We start from the raw sequence: 16,402 nt of genomic DNA, 5'->3' as shown, positions 1-16,402 counted from the left end.
GTGACTGCCTGGCATCATCTTCTTCAACAGACCTCTCCTTCCTGCCTGTGGTTTGCAGAAGAGTGACCTGCAAAATTATTGAATGGGCCCCCTTCATTTCATGGAAATGGAATATTAGCCAATTGTGTACAGTGAGCCTGTCTTCACCAAGAAGGTCATGGCTCTCAGGAAGCAGCTAGCTACATAGGAGGCGTTTAATTTGTATCTGGAAATGTGCTCCCCGCTTTACATATGGCATCTGTTTAACCCTCTCGACCGCCCTTGGCTGTGGAGCCCTCTTGATTTCCCACTGGCAACTGAGAGAAAGGAAGCTTGGAGCAGCCGGACGCCTGGCTCGGTCACATGCCCAATAAGTGGCAGGATCACTGTGCTCTCCTCTTTTAACAAAGACAAATGGACACTTTTTCTGAGGATGAAGGAACTTTGGTGCTCCGGACCTTGAAGTCTTTCTAAATTTAACAGTGGTCGAACTAACATGAGGCTTAGCAGTGAAAATTTGGCCAGGGGCTATAGTAGGTGGGGGTGTCTTCCCCCATACTGGCTATGATCTTATCTGACTTCTTATTCCATTTGTTATTTAACTTGTTAGAGCTCATTTTCCCATTTGCAAGCTGGGCAATAAATTGGCCTTCCAGGGACAGAGGGGCGATAAGCTGCCCGAAGTCCGTGGGGAGGAATGAAGCTCTGCTCAACTGACTATATTCTTAGTACCTGCCACTTGCTAGGTGTCCAGCAAATGGAGGTTGAATAGGTGAATGAAGGAGCATTTTGAGGCAACCAAAAGTACTTCCACCCAAGAGACAGCTGAGACCTGGCACTAGGCTACCCGAGAAACCATGGAAGTTCGCCTCAAATAGTCGGAATCGGCTGCATGAACGCCCGGGGAGCCTAGTGGCTCTCAGTGGTGGCTCTTACTAAAATGGGACTTGGGGCCATTAGCACAGGTAACAGTGGTCCAAGAATGTCTGACTCTAGCTCCTCACGGGGACGATAGCCCGTCTTCGCATCATCTGCCAGTCTCCCATCACCCCTCCTCACTGTGAGACTCTGGGGACAACCGGTCACACTCCTCCTGTCCCCCCCCCCTCAGCCCAGCCTGGCTCTCCCCAGGACCAGCGCCCCCCTGCATACATGAACTTTCCGTAACAGGATCCAATTGAGAATCTGCTATCGTTTACAGCGGCTTCTGAGGGAACCACTTCCCTTCCTCTTCATCTGGAGTGGATCTGATGTCATAAAACTCACCGTGAACGTCTGTTCATCGGGAACCTGAGGGAAGGGAGTGGAAGGCCCTGGGACCAGGGCTGGGCAGGGCCCATTGAGGCGGCCTTCCTGGGTGGGGGGTGGGCAGTCTCCAGAGTTGTCTCGGAGTTCCCGAAATGCAGTCAAAATGCAGAAGTAGAGAGGGTGGGGACCCCCTGGCCCTGTTTGGCCCCATAGGGACTAACTGGTCTCTCCCCTAGACTTTGCTGGGGGCCAGTTTGGACCTGTTTGGTGTCACCTCTCTACTGTGATTTTCTGCTTCATGTGTGATGTGTCCTCAACCCCTGTCTCCGTAGTAGCCAAGCAGGGTCCAAAATGGCAACTTGTAGTTTCGGAGTCTTAGACTCTTACCAATTAAATCAAAAGATGACCAATTTAGAGACAAAAGCAAGTAAGATAAAACTGTACATACGGATGTTTTTCCCAGTATGCCATTAGCCATATCTTACTGTAGAGGGGCTGCTTCTCCCCAGCCTGCAGTAGAGGGCAGACTTTCCTACGTTATAAACACCCCAACAGCCAACATTAAAGGCCCGAGACTCGGGAATGTCCAAACAGACGCATGAGCACCCGGTTGATAAAATGGTAGGCTTGCCGGGTGACTTAACAGCAGCGACTCGGGGAAAAATCCTGAACCCAGTTCCCCAGTGAAGAATGCGCTCATCAGCTTTTCCTGAGAAATGCCCGAATGGCCATTAGACCTGGCAGTGACCCCCAGTGCCCACAGCCAGCTGGGCGAAGCGGTGTCCTGAGCTCAGGGCTGCGGGGGCCAGTGTGGCGGCAGGCAGGAGGCTCTGTGTCAGCACAGCGTTCCCGGGACGTTGAACCCAACTGCAGGGACCCGTGCTTTCGTAGCCTCGCCAAGGGTATGGCATGCATTTGAGGCAGGAGGTAGGGGTGGAGAATCATAAAACGCAGAGGGACACCACTAGGCATTTGGTAACATACGTAAGACGCCCTTTCCTGTGTTTTAAAGCTTTGCTGCAGGGGAAAGGCTCTCCTCCATCTCACACAAAAACCATCCGACCAGAAAACTCCGCTTTGCATCTGGTGTGTTTAGAGCCAAGGGGTTCGCTAGATAAATTCATATCCAGCAAAGAGTTGACTTGTATATTCTCCCAGCTCAGAGCAAATGTTTACAGGCATCTGGCCTCAGCTCTCCTGCCACTCAAACCTCTAGGACTGGCACCCAGCTGGGCCTCTCGCTGATACCCCTGCGCGCGTGGTCTCCATCCTCAAAACGGGGCTCGGCGGGAGAAAGGTTGCCCTGGCTGGTGATCTCACGGAAATGTTTTCTTTATTTTCTTTTCCTGTCCCTTCCCCTTGCTAGTACGAAGAAGGAAAAAAGCGAAGGAAACCCAACTACAGTAGCGTTGACCTCTCCGAGGTCGAGTGGGAAGACAGAGATGACGTGGTAAGTGATTTGCTTTCCAACCTGGCGCGGAGGGAGCTCCATTGTACTCACTGCTGTACCTGGAGGCCGCCCCGGAGCCGGCGGGAGGCCTACCAGAGGGGCACCTGGCCACCAGAGGGACGTGCAGACAATGGGCCCTTGTGCTGAGTTTGGAGTTTTTATAACTCTCCCGCTGGTCAGACCGGTGCACACAGGCCCGCCAGCCAGCCTGCTTTGCACGATCTGCAAAAACCACCCCCTGGTGGGCTCTGGTCCCTTCGGCAGCTGATGAATCCATATGCTTCTCTGGTGCAACCGATGGGACTGTCACTGTCAGGAACCTGAGTAGGTGGCTCTGCCCTGGGCAAAGTCAGGGTCAGAATTCCGCTGTCAGGATTTCCTGGGCTCAGCTCATGTTTTTGAAGAGCACCCAAGGGCTGCTCGGTTGGCCACCCCCTTTCCTGGGCAGTAACGGCCTTTCCCCCTTCACTGGCCACACTGCAATCGCCACACTCTCATTTCCCACACAGATTCAGCCTCTGCTACTGTATCTAGAACTTCCCTAGGCCCACAGCTTAGCCCCGTCAGTCTTCCTGATACATTCAATCAGATTTGTTCGACAGGGCTGCCCCTGTGTGAACGCAGGCGGACGGTCCTCAGTTAAAGCGTAACTACCCAGGTGTTCCCACGTCCTTGCTCCTCACGTCTCTCCGCTGTCTGTCATTGCCTCTCTGCCAAGGCCACGTTCTGCCTGCATCCTCCCTGATGTGTCTGGGCTCCTCTCTTAAGTTTCGCCATTGAGTCAGCATCGTTCCCCTCCCTCACTCTGTCCTGCTTTCCAGAGGGGTGGTGAGGGGAGCCCCCGAAGTCCCCAGGCTGGGCTCTCACGCCTTCCAGGAATATGGCCAGCTCAGCAGTTCCCTGGCCGCAGCGCTTCTCCTCCATCCACTGCTCCCCGGACATCTCAGCTGGCATAAATCTCTGACTTTCTTCCTTGCTTATAAAATGCCAAGGCCGTGCCTGTTTCAGAATTTAACCTATTTCCTTCTACATCTGCACTAAGCCTTTTAAAAGCCAGGTTCAGACTAAAGAACGTTGCCGTTTGGTAAAAAGCTACTTCCTCTTCGGCGCTCTCTTGCGCACGCATGCCGGTGGTTCCGTGGCCTGGTAGAGTTTCCTGTTCTGTTGTTCTTGAAACAGTGTCATCAGGATTCACGCCGGGTTCTTCTGATTGTGCTGCACCTAATATACATGTCCTTTCTTTCCAACCTGCTTGTCCCACAAAAGCAGCCGAGCCCCAGTGTGAGGAGGGAAACAGCTCAGGGAGGAGCCTGCCTGGGCTCAGACCTGCTGTTTGCAGGCTGCTGCTCCCGGGCCAGCAACGATTCTGCCTGCACCTCAGTTCTGTTTCGTGTTCTTTTATGTGTTTTTTTCCAGTAAAATGACTATAATGATAATAGCAACAACCTCATAGAGCTGTTTTGAATCTTAATTGTGTTAATATATTGAAAGATATACATGAAAGCACTATTGTGTGGGCATGGTGGGCATCCTGAGTGGCAGCCGTTGTTAGCATTATTGTCACCACTGGTCCTCAGGAGACCTTCTCATTGAGCAGAGCCCTGTGGACTTACAGTTGCTAAACTGTCTCGTGAATCTCCGACGGGTGCATCCCACTGTGTTCTTTTCTCTCCCATCTTCACTTTATCTGTTGCTTTATTGTGACCTCACTGGACGCTTTGGTTTTCTCTCCCAGAAGGCTGTACCTTGTCAACATGCTTCCCTGTCCCTTCATCTTTCCCGCTTTAGTTGGTATGGCAGGCAGGCCTGGTTAGGTTTGTCCTTACTCCAGAGTCCCCCCTCCAGGAAGCAGCCCCTCTGCTGGCTAAGGCTCAGCTGGCACTCGCTTCTCTGCCTGCGACTTGAAGACATGTATGACATGGTTCGCTCTAGTGGTCACCTGTGCCCCAGCTAATCTTCAGGGAGGTGATATCCCCTTTTACTAAGGATGATTTGGAACATGCTTTCATTTCCTTGTTCTGTTTGTCTCTCTTGTCGGAGCTGCAGAGCCTCAGATTCCCAGCCTTGTGTGTGTGTGTCCTTCACTTTCACCCAACTCACAGGACTAGGTTCTGGGTGTCCGCCCCCAGAGTTCCCACATCTCCAGCAAGCCCAATGCTCTCATTCCGCACAGATTGATCTCTGGTTGTTCCTTGGGTTCCCGTCTCTTGCCTTGCTTGATTGGAAATATCCAAGTCGCCATTTCTCTCCCAGGGAATTGCATTCCATTGATTGGAGAATTTTGGAATCTACATAAAGCCTCTCTGTGAAGTCTACACAAGATCCCATATGCCCATATGTCTGCCACCGGGGTTTGCATGTGAGTAGCAGAAGGAGGGGTGTAGGTGAAGATCTGGGAAAGACCAGGCAAGCAGAAGGCGTTTAGGAAGTAGCACGCGTCTGCCCAGCTGCAGAGACCTTCTGGGAAGAATGACCCTCCTTCTCTGGGCAACTAGGCTTTTGTGCAATTTAATGACCTTATTTATGACACAGACCCTGTGCACTTCCAAAAAAGGTGTGAGGTCACATATTCTATTAAAGCACATGCAAAATAAGACTGGATAGCATTGAAACAAGAAAAAAAAATCAGAACTCATTTAGGGGAATGAGTGAGGCTTCTGGCTCCAGGGTGAGTTGGGCATCATGTCAACTGTCCTACAATGAGTAGGACAGACCTTGCGGGACCCGTGAGCCAGGTGTGACCCTGACGCATGTGTGGCCCAGACTGAATCATGGGTGTGGATCACCTTTGGCTGTTTCTGAGACCTTTGGCCATTTGGTTTGTTCTTCACGGCCATTCCTGTACCTGTATTAAAAATGTATCTTTAAGTTCCCACAGGAGGCTGAAGGGACTAAGGATGGTTTTTATCTTACTCCTATTACTTTTTGGTCATTCCCGAACGTTCCACCATGGACACTATTACTTCTATAAACAGAAGGAAAGCTAATATCAGTAAGAACTCCCACATTTTGAATTCTCCCTACACGTCAGTGCTCTTTCTAAGTGCTGTATGTGGACGAACTTGTTTATTCCTCACAACAACCCTGAGAAGTTGATGTTATCACTGTCCTCATTTTACAGGTAAAGAAACTGAGGCAAAGAATTGCTGTAATGGTCCAAGAGCACTGAGTGTAGATTCCCAGCCAGGCAGCCTGGCCCCGACGCTCTTGACCACGTTGGTGTGCCTTAGGAAGAGCCCCTGAGTCCAAGAGTCCATGGAGACCCTATGTCAGTGCCTTATATGTGTTTTCCTCCCGTAAGGGGTGCAGAAAATACAGGTTGTGGCCTTGCGTCCAGCTGAAACCCTGTGTGAGCCCTTTTTTCCACTGCCTTCCTGGCAACTCACTTCTTCTCACCTGGCATGATGCTGCTGGAAAGATTCCTCTGAGTCCTTTCTTTCCAAAGCTGGAGAGAGCTCTTCTAGAGCATATTTCTGAGACCATTTAGTTTGTTCTTCACGGCCATTCCTGTACCTGTGCAGCTCCTGCTTGAGCCCTGGGCCTCCAAGCCAGCACAGCCCACCTGAGAGCCCAGGCTGAAGCAGGGCCAGGGTGGTAGTTGGATTTTGTTGTGTAAGCGCTGTGGCCGAGTCTGCTTTCATCTTCTGGCTAAAGGCAGGCAGGGGAATAGCAAGCTGTTTATCCTGCTCTCCCGTCCCTTTCATCCATTGGCTTGGCCAGGGTCGCATCCGTCAGGGGCCAGAAGTGCGTGAGGCCTGTGCATCGGCAGAGGTGAGGCTCGTGTCCTGATGCAGATAATGAACCGACACAAGGAGGAGGAGCTATCTTTATATAATTCTACACAAACCCTAAGGTGACCAGGGGCTCTCTGGGGGAAGCTTCCCTAGTGAACTCTGATGCTGTTGGCTCACAGTGGAACTGGAAGCGTGGCCACCAGCTGTCACGGTCATTACTAAAGCGGATGCTTTGAGTGCTCGGCGAAGCTGCCTCAGGGTGCAGACTCGAGGGACAGACGCACTGGGGCTCTGGAAGTATCTCTGACCTGGGTAAACCAGGGCCCAGGGGAAGGAGGGTGGTACCTGGAGCCGGGGGACCGTTATTTTCATCCTGCAGAGGTATGTCGGCCACACTGTTGTGAGAGCTGCTGTAATGTCCACTGCATGAGCTCACTCGCAAATGTCTGCTCTCTGATAGGGGACCATAAAGAGAGCCCAGGTGTGCCACTGATATTTTAATTTGCCTGTCTTTGACTCTGTGTCAAGTTGAACGTCTGCACACTGACTTTTTGATGGCTGCATAACACTCTAACATGAGCACACCAGTTCTTTCGGAGGTTTTTCCCTGCCAGGCCGTTTTCCTTGCTCCCCTTGCTCCTGCTCTAATCCAGGCAGTGGCAGGTCCCAGGGAAGGCAGACAGCTCAGCGCAGCACCGCCCTCCACGCCCTTCCTGCCCGGGCTGGGACCGATGGCATCCTCACTCCCTGTCACTCTCGCCTCTGCTCTGGGTACCGCCTAGGAACCCGGACGCTGCAGCAGGTGGTGCCACGAACTTACCATAGCACTCGGGGTGAGTTGCCCCCTTCTCAAGCCTCCCTCTCCTCATTGGAAAAGTGACATTTCTAGGCTGCTCCGGCCCCACCGGCTGTACTGTCACCGGACAATCTATTGAAAAAGCACCGAACCCCCTCCCATCTTCTGGCAGTGAAGGCACAAAGCCACCCTCCTGTCAGCCCCAGACCGCAGGGCCTCGAGCTTGTGGGAGAGCTTGCTGGGACATCAAACCTCAGACTATTGCATGGTCAATGTTCAAAACATTTTCTTTGACTTAAAAAAAATATCCGGAAATAGCAATGAATTATTTTTATATTAATACTACATAATTTTTATATTAATGCTTTAAATTTGTCCAAATGCTTTCTCTCCTGATTTGAAAACAGAAGTAACCATGTGGGTTCAGGGGGCAGAGAGCCTGTGTGCCGTGGGTAAGCGTCTTAACTTTGTGCCTCGGTTTCCCTACCTGTAAAACAGGCATAAGAATGATCCCTTAAGAGGTGACTTTGAGAGTTTTAAAACCTGTGCCCGGCCCCTAGTAAGAGCTCCGTGTCTATCATATTATCCAAGCTTCAGAAGACTGATGGACTTAGTTTGCATGGCACCTGGCGGATCCTGGGGTCTGGAAACCCTCACTTGTGAGACGCTCTGGCGGAATGAATGAGAGATGAGGAAACTGAACCACAGCAAGGTCACAGGGAGGTGGTGTGTGTCATGGCACAGCCCGACACTTGAACCCTGATGTCCTGTGGTACTCCTCTTTCCCAAGGACTGACTCTTCAGTCGGTGCCAACCCAGAGGTGGCTGCAAGCAGCAGTTTTCAACCTGAGGAATGAGGGGGAAGTCACAGGATTCATTCAGTTGTTCATGAGCAGCAGTGAAAAGCGGTGAAATCTGTAGAAGTCGGAGGCCTCAGCATAGCATCAGAGAAGCTGCATTTCTTATGTTGCTCACAGTCAGTGATGTTTGAAAAACACTGGTTGCAGCGGGGCCGTCTGTGTCAAGCAAGCTAGAGCTTGAATCCTGGTCCGTTATGCTACTGAGAGGGGCCTGACAGTAAGGAAAAATGAAGATTATGAAGATGCTGCTGCTGCTGGTGCCAATGACGATGGAGGGCAGCCGACATTCAGTGAGTGCTAAGGGGGCACCAGGCACTCTCGTCAGTATTAGCTCCTCTGGTCCTCCTTACAACTCCATGAGATGGGTGCTGTCGTTAATACCATTTTGCAGAAAAGTAAACTGAGGCACAGAGAGGGTAAATGATTTGTCTAGGATCCTAAAGCTCTGGCTCCCGGGTCCATTTCTCTTAACTAAGGTGCTATCGTGCCCCACAAATAGGTATTCAATGCATGTAACCTACTTTCATTATTGCTGAAGAAAAGGGAAAGACTAGACTAATCGTCTAAGCATTTGCCTCGAGAAAGCATCGATGACCCTGGCCTTGGGTCCTCCCAGGCCCCGTGCTGATTGTTCGGTGCTACTGGGAGTGGGGGTGGGGTGGCAGGGAGGGTGGGGAGGCTCACCTCATCTCTGCCTTGCCTGGGGAATGTGAGAGGGGAAGGTCCCAAATGGCTTTAGGCAGGCACCAGAAAGAGGAGAAATGAAAACCATGTTAAAGATAAATCGAGCCGTTCTTAAAAAGTTAGAAAGTAGACTTAATTAGGACCAGCTCTCCCCATCCAAAACCACAAACGTTAAAATGGGAAAATATTTCCAGAAATGCCCATTATGTGTTGTTAAAAAATATCTAGAGTAAAATACATGTTTTATTTTATAATGCCTCCAGATAAAAATTATGCTTTTACTCTGTCTCACGGAAGATGGGAATGCGAACCCGAATCTAGACAACACCCCGAATCAAATGCAGGTTGCTTGCAGGCTTTGCAGTTTTCTATCAGCTCCATCTTACTCCTCGAAAAAAAAAAGAGGGAAAAAGATGGAAAAAAAAAAAACAGGCACTGGGCTGGGAAAGAGCTTTCCTGACAGGCTGTGGCATGTCAGCATTTGCTGCTGTTCCATTAAATGGCCTTCCCTGTCGTCTCCCATTGGTGCCCATGACGGCACGTCTTTCATCACGGTGTCTGCTGTCCTTCTCTGAACTCACGGAAGGGCCGCACGTAATTGGAAGAGGTCAGCCAGGGGTGGGGGGAGCCGGGCTCACTTTTCAAATGGGACCTCCAAAAATCAGATAGAAGGTCGCCCTGTTCACTGGCCGTCAGTGTCAGCGGGGCCATTAATTGGCCCTGATTTCTCGGCGAGCATTTGAAGATGATTCATGCTATGCGAAGCTAATCCCTGGCTTCCAAATGGTTGGCCTCGTGTGTGTGTGTGAGTGTGTGTATGTAAACTACTGGGTAGGAAAACATCTCTAACTTAAGTTTTGAAAAATGATTTCTCCATGGCAAAGCAATACCCCTTTTGCAACTGTGACTTATCCCCAGAGACATTCTCGCTTCTCGAGTGAGTTCACGGGCTGCTGGGGGTTTGTTCTCGGCTTCGTCAACACTGCACAGGCTTTTCTGCCATCGTTGCCCTGAGGTTCACCCGAGCACCTCAGTTTGAAGCTGAGAGTCATTTACTTTTGTAGTCAGCCCCTCTCTCCTTGTACCACAGCCGTTGGGCGTTTACTCGGCAGGAGCCCTGTTTCAGAGGACCGAGTACAACAGGCAGACTCACTGCGAAAGCGCCCACGATTCGGCAGAAACAGCCCAGGTCCATCTTACCTCTGCTTTGCACAAGCCCCAAATGTGCCCCCGAGCCAGAGGCTTGGAGGTGTCCTTATAACTTGGTAACCCAGGGAAGAACTAACACGGCTTTCTTTTTATCATTTTAGTTACGAAACGCCATGGTGAACCGAAAGACAGGGAAGTTTTCCATGGAGGTGAAGAAGACAGTGGACAAAGGGGTACATTTTTCTCAAACATTCTTGCCGCTTAATTTAAAACAAACCACTGTGAAAAATTAGCTTTGAAAGCTCTATCTGGAATAAATATCTTTCGCTGAGATCATTTTTCCCTTGTCTTTACTTATCTCAAACAAGATTCATGTAGTACTGTTAACCTGATCATAGTGTGTCCATTTATTTTTATTTATTTCTGGAAACTTCACCTAGCAGACTAACCATGTTTTCTTTTCTCTACGGCTTTTTTTTTTCAATCTAGAAACGGGTTTTGGTGATGACAAATGACTACTATTATACAGACATCAAGGGTACTCCTTTCAGGTAGAGCTGACCATCATACATGGACATTCCATCAGACCCATCAGTTGTGTTTGTACAAAACCTGCTGACACTCAGAGCTCATCATCTGAAGATAAGCAAACACCCTGCCCAAAGGCCGAACGAGTGAGGAAGGGCCTTTTCCCAGGCTGTTTTCGTTTTTTGTTTTCCAGAAGGGGGAAGATGGGTCAGGCTCGCCAAGGAGAACTCACTCAGCTGGCCTTGGCTTTTGCATCTCATTATCAAGGAAATAAGCTTTGGGGGTTCCAACTGAGGGTGGAGAGACAAGTTCAGAGGGTTTTCAGGGTCCTTAACCATCTAACTTGCTGCCTAGTGAGTGTCATTTCACCTTTTATTTCCATGACACACAAAAAATCCTTCAAACCTGGAGGTAGCATACCCATCCCTACATGTTGTACTTCCATTTTAATTTCTCTGAACTGTCCTTTGTGCTTGTCTACCTTTGAATCCCATTATTTCTCTTTGTGACAGTCCTGAAAAATGGCTTGGCCTCAGTGCCTGCTTGCAGATGCGTCCGTGGCATTCTGACGTCTCCTGCTACTGTTAGCTCAGAGTTGGGACACCTTTTGTAGAAAGTGATTTCGAGTGGGGCTGCTTCATGTTCCCGAGCTGTTGTCTCACAGAGCCAGGGAGAGAAAGAATTTACTGACTATAGATTAATCTGAAACATAAATGATGGATTGTTGTCACATACGGCCAGGGATCATGGGTAGGTTCCATTTGGAACCAAGGCAATCTAGGGAACACAGGAGTGCGAAGTGGCTTTGCCAAATGAAGAGACCGTGTTTTCAAAACACGGTCTCTTACTTTAGACAGATGCAGAAAGGAGCTTACATCAGGCCAGTGAGAGTGTGAATACTCTATTAGACCAGGGAGAGAGTTGAGCCAAGAAGCCCACAGAGCAATAATGTGGCTACACTCAAGTGGTGGGAGAAGTTTCCCTTTTAGCCCTTGGGAAGGGGTTAATTTCCCCCAGTCCCAAACTCTAAGGTCTGGAAAGACCTGTTTCTGGTTGAATGTAGGGCAGGGGTGCGTAAGGTGGTAGTAAAAAGCAGGGCAAGTGACCCTTTAGAGGGCGTCCGAGAAAAAAGGACTCGCTAGGGGTCTAAGCAGCTTGCCACGCCTCTTTATAAACACGAGACAGCAGCCAATTGCTGCGGGCACTTCCAATCAGAAAATTTACTTTGAAGCAGCTGATTGAACCTAAGAAAAACCAACACCAACTATAATCAGTGGGGTTTTGAAAATAAACTGTTGGAAAAATTGTTTACAGAACATGAGATGGAAATGTGAAAATGGAAAGTAAGTTAGCCCACAAGTCTATTCCAGTCAGTGCCATGGATCTCAAGGTCTGCTTTGTCTCTCTGCACAGTTTAGGTGTGGCGCTCTCCAGAGGCCATGGGAAGTATTTCTTCCGAGGGAATGTCACCATCGAAGAAGGTAAGATGTTGCCGTGGTCAGTCTTATCCTTACTGTGGGAAGGAAGCCCCAGAGCCCACTTGGGTTAATTGAAGAACTCGTTCATCTGTCCAGCACTCTGGCCAATCCCTGGACAGTAGACTCAATAGACTCAACTGATTGCTTTCCTAGACTGATTCTGAATGGTGGCAGCCCTAACTAGTGGGGCCTTCCTTACAGTTTCATTTCTTTATGTTCTGCTTTAATCCACAGAGTCATGGAGGCCACTCATAGGAATCATCCTCTAACTACATTCTCCATAAAAATCGGTACCAAGAAAAACACAAATGAGTGTAAAAACTCAAGCCAAGGGAAAGGATGAAAACAAAAATACGCAAGCCTTAGTCTTCTACACACTTGAGCCACAGATTTCACTTGTGTTTCGTGGCAGCCCAGGTCCAAAGGGAATTGTGATCATTTAAATGATTTACACAGGTCAGAAGAAGGACATGGCCCCTTCCGGCTCCCACATCCTCTAGTCTTCATAAAGCGCCGTAAACTCCCTGTAAATGGTAGCGATTGTCACAGCTCTTTAAGACTTTAAAGTTGTTGTCACACCCTTACTGTCTCTTCGTCTTCCAACAACCCCGTAGCTCAGAGAAGTTACCTTTCTCAGTATCAGCAGCTCACAGGGAGGGGCAGGGCCGGCCTCTGAAGGGCTTCATCCCAGAGTGGCCGTGAGTACGCCCCTTGCCCAATCTGGGTGTTCAGTTTTGCAAAGAAGGAATTGGACCAGACCAGTGCTCTGTCCGGGTGTCCCCAGGGAGTATGGCCAAGAGCAGGAAGGTCTGTTAAGAGTCAGGTTTTAATTGGTTGAAGCTGGTTACAAATGAATGTGGTGAAACTTCCAGAAGCTGGACCACCTTGTGGCTCAGATGTAGTTGAGAATGAAGAATAAAATTGGTTGTGCCTGAGATGCTGGTTTCCATAGGCAGCCTTCTGGTTTACCCTCGATTCTCTGTGCATTGCTCCACTGGTATTGGTTTTTTAGTCTCCCAAGCAATTGTGTGACCTCAAGGAACAGGAAGGAGAGGGAATGAGGTCATTGTAACCTGGGCAGAGCTCAGAGCATGCCCACTGCAGAGCTAATCAATGGTGTGGCCTCTTCCCAGAGATATGCAAGAGAAAACAGGCAATGTTGTGACTTGGGCAAGATACTCAACAGGATGTATTCTCCAAGATCATTTTTTTTTTAATTCCATAATTTTCTGGCTCCATGAGCCATGTGTATCTCTGTGGATATCACTGCTTATAAAGCCAGAAAATATAAGTCTCAGCCATCTGAAGTCTAACTGAGGAAATAGCTCATGGTCAGAACAATAGAAGGAGAGATTATTAATAGACTATCTGCCTCTCATGCGCCCATTCCCTTGGTCAATCCTCAGGGCATCGCCTGCAAGTTGTTTGGCATTGTTTTTGGATCACTTTTTAGCCACTATCTTCTCCCTGTATGTCTCACAGCTGTTAGGCTGAGAGATCACATAGAGAGAATTTCAGAACTAACTGTAACCACCATGCAAGAAATTAGTTTGAATCCTCAGCAAGGGGAGAGTGTCTGGTGTTCCACACAAGTGAGGTCAGATCTTCCTCTCTCTGTTGGTCCTCTATCAGGAAGAGGCCTTGCAATCCTGCCAACTGGGCTGAGTAACAGAGCCCGAGAAAGCTGCTTCCCCTTGGGATAACTAGGAGAGGGTCTTGTCATCAGTAAGGGCCAAGGCATGATTGGTGTCCTGTTCCGTTCTTGGAGAAGGAAGGAGTACCTTGGGAATGACAACTGCACTTTCTATAGGACATTCCATGAGGAATGCTGCCCCAGAAAATGTAGGCCTTTTTAATGTGCTTTGCTACTGCCAGCCAGGTATTACAAAGATGACGAACAGGTGGACTTTGCTCCAAATATAAGGAGTCGCTACTGAGGTTGAAGCCATGGGCTGTAGTTCTACCTGCTGAAAACACTTCTCTTCTGAATCTCCTTGACACTTTGTGTCTTTTTTTTTTTTTTTTAATATATCTATTTTTATTGATTTTAGAGAGAGGAAAAGAGAGGGAGGGAGAGAGATAGAAACATCAGTGATGAGAGAGTCATTGATCGGCTGCCTCCTGCACGCCCCCAACTGGGGATCGAGCCCGCAACCCGGGCATGTGCCCTGACTGGGAATCGAACCCTGTTCACCTGGATCCTAGGTAGACGCTCAACCCCTGAGCCACGCCCGGCCGGGCGGCACTTTGTGTCTTTAATATCTACTGTACACAGTGATTGTTCAATAAATTAGAGCTTGTGTCACTATTGTCAACATTATCAAGCATCGGTAGGTGTGATTTTGTAAGGAGATGGACCAAAATAAGAGGTGAGAGAATTAGAAAGCAATTCAATTTCTTTGGTGCCCTGGGAACTGAGAGAGGAAGCGGTCGAAAAGTTCTTTCTTTCAGGGTCTCCTCTATAGGTCCTATGAAATATAGCCAGAGAGGGTTTTGTGGATCAAAGCTGATGAGAACAGAAACTAGAAAAACAGGAAGAATTGACATAATTAACCCAATTTCCAGGAAGGTGAGATCCCACAGAGGGCCTTCACGCTTATAACTCCGTCTGCCATGAGCATTCTCTCCCGTATCCACATGGCCCCTCCCCTCACCTCCTTCAGGATTTTGCTTAAATCATTTTCTCAGTGAAGACATCCCTGATTTCCATGGTTAAAAATGAATCTTTCTTTCTCATCTCTAGGCACTCCCTACCCATGGTATAGTCTCTCTTTTCCTCCTTAGCTCTCACAACTAACTGACGAGCTATGTGTTTTAATTTTACTTATTTATCTCTTGTCTGCCACTAGAAAGTAAATACCATGAGGGAAGAGATTGTTGTTTTGTTCACTGCTACATTCTCAGGGCCTGGAATAGTACTTTTCTCAGTGAATATATGCAATGAAGGGAAGAAGGGAGGGAGGGGAAAAGGGGGGTGAATGGGTACATGGATTGTCCTAGGGACCAATCACTATCCCATGTAATCCTCATGGAGTCTGTGAGTTAGGCTTTTTTACCTCAAAGAGTTGAAGTGACATTCCCAAGATCACTCAACCAGTTGGTGTTAGAGCCAGGATATGGCCACTTGGATAATATATGATGATATTCCATCTAATTTATCCTCTACTTCCTGTAAAATCAAGCAGGAGTGTATGAAGATAGGTCTAATATTTTGCTATATTTTACACATTTGTATTTGAGGAGAAAACTAGAGTCCTGAGTGCAATAAGACACTGTTGGCCATTTGGGAAACTTTGACATCCTAAAACAGGCTGTCGGCACCATCGGAGTCCCTGAGGTCATCACTCAGAACTGTGTCTGCTGACGAGCCACTGAAGTGAAGTCACACGAACACACAAAGAAAGAGAGTGATTATACAGAGTTGGGGTGGTCTGGACCATTCTGTGAAAACTCCTTAATTCCCCGATAGCCCCTGTTCTCTTAGCTACCTTCCCAGACTGATGACTCATTTTTAGTTAGGATTCTGTAACAACTAGCAATTTTTTCTCAAAACAGTTGAGTATTAGCAATTTCATATCATTTGACCTATAATTTCACCTTCACAATCACCCATCAGTTACAGACTACTAGTATTATTCCTGCTTTTCACATGAAAAGACAACATTTTAAAAAGTAAAGTAATGTGCTAGTGTCACACAGGAGTTCGGTAGCCTAGCCCAGTCCCCAGTTCAGGCTGCCTGGGGTTCCAAAGGCAGTGTTTCCACCATCGTGCTAAACTCCTCTCCCACAACTCACTGGTGCGTCATTTGTCTGCAAGGAGTTGAGGCTTTCCTGGGATTCACAGCTCTGGAAGGTGGCAACTGAGTGAGGTGGCGGTAGAGACAGAGTTCTGCCTGGGAAAGAACTTGTTTCCTTTGTTTCAGAGTCCCTTTTCCCAGGCAGATATCTTTGGGGTTGATGTCTACCCTTCACCACCCCACAGCACACAAGAGGCTGAGGAGGGTCGGTGCCCCACACAGATGCATTTACTCATTAATGTCTCCTCCTTGACCTCCAGGCCTGCATGACTTAGAACACCCCGACGTGTCCTTGGCAGACGAATGGTAAGAATCAAAGCCCTTCATCATTGCCAGTATTTGGTGCCCTCTTTGGTTCCAAGTTGGCTATGCTCTCTTGCCCAGTTTTTCTAGTTCAAAGGCAAAGGAAGGTGATGCTATAGATATTTACATGCTCTCGTTTGGGGCCATGTCATGTTCTTAGGTCCTACTGCAACACGGACCTGCACCCAGAGCACCGTCACCTGTCTCAATTAGAAGCTATTAAGCTCTACCTCAAAGGCAAAGAACCTCTTCTGCAATGTGAGTGCGCTTGTAAACGCGGGTTGTGTGTGCATGTGGTGGGGGCGGGGGGAGGGAGTGGACTCAAAGCCATAGTCTGTTTCAGTTTTCCAGGGAAGCTTTGCTTTGGCAGAGCCTATCAGTCACATTAAATCCAGC

At 48.7% G+C, this 16,402-nt stretch overlaps 1 protein-coding gene across 2 annotated transcripts in view; it reads left to right on the top strand.

Annotated features, from left to right (window-relative positions):
- Positions 1-16,402, top strand: part of CACNA2D3 (calcium voltage-gated channel auxiliary subunit alpha2delta 3) — a 768,096-nt gene that overhangs the window by 592,877 nt on the left and 158,817 nt on the right. For both annotated transcript variants that reach the window (XM_081159441.1, XM_081159440.1), the window contains 6 exons: positions 2,594-2,677; positions 10,062-10,133; positions 10,390-10,451; positions 11,842-11,909; positions 15,964-16,009; positions 16,167-16,264. In XM_081159441.1, the coding sequence (XP_081015567.1) occupies positions 2,594-2,677; positions 10,062-10,133; positions 10,390-10,451; positions 11,842-11,909; positions 15,964-16,009; positions 16,167-16,264 (430 nt within the window). The remainder of the gene's footprint in view (positions 1-2,593; positions 2,678-10,061; positions 10,134-10,389; positions 10,452-11,841; positions 11,910-15,963; positions 16,010-16,166; positions 16,265-16,402) is intronic.

Source organism: Miniopterus schreibersii, assembly GCF_964146895.1.
Source record: "Miniopterus schreibersii genome assembly, chromosome: 15".
NCBI lineage: Eukaryota > Metazoa > Chordata > Mammalia > Chiroptera > Miniopteridae > Miniopterus > Miniopterus schreibersii.
Note: the sequence above shows the minus strand (reverse complement) of the source record. Positions and strands in the feature narration are given on the sequence as shown.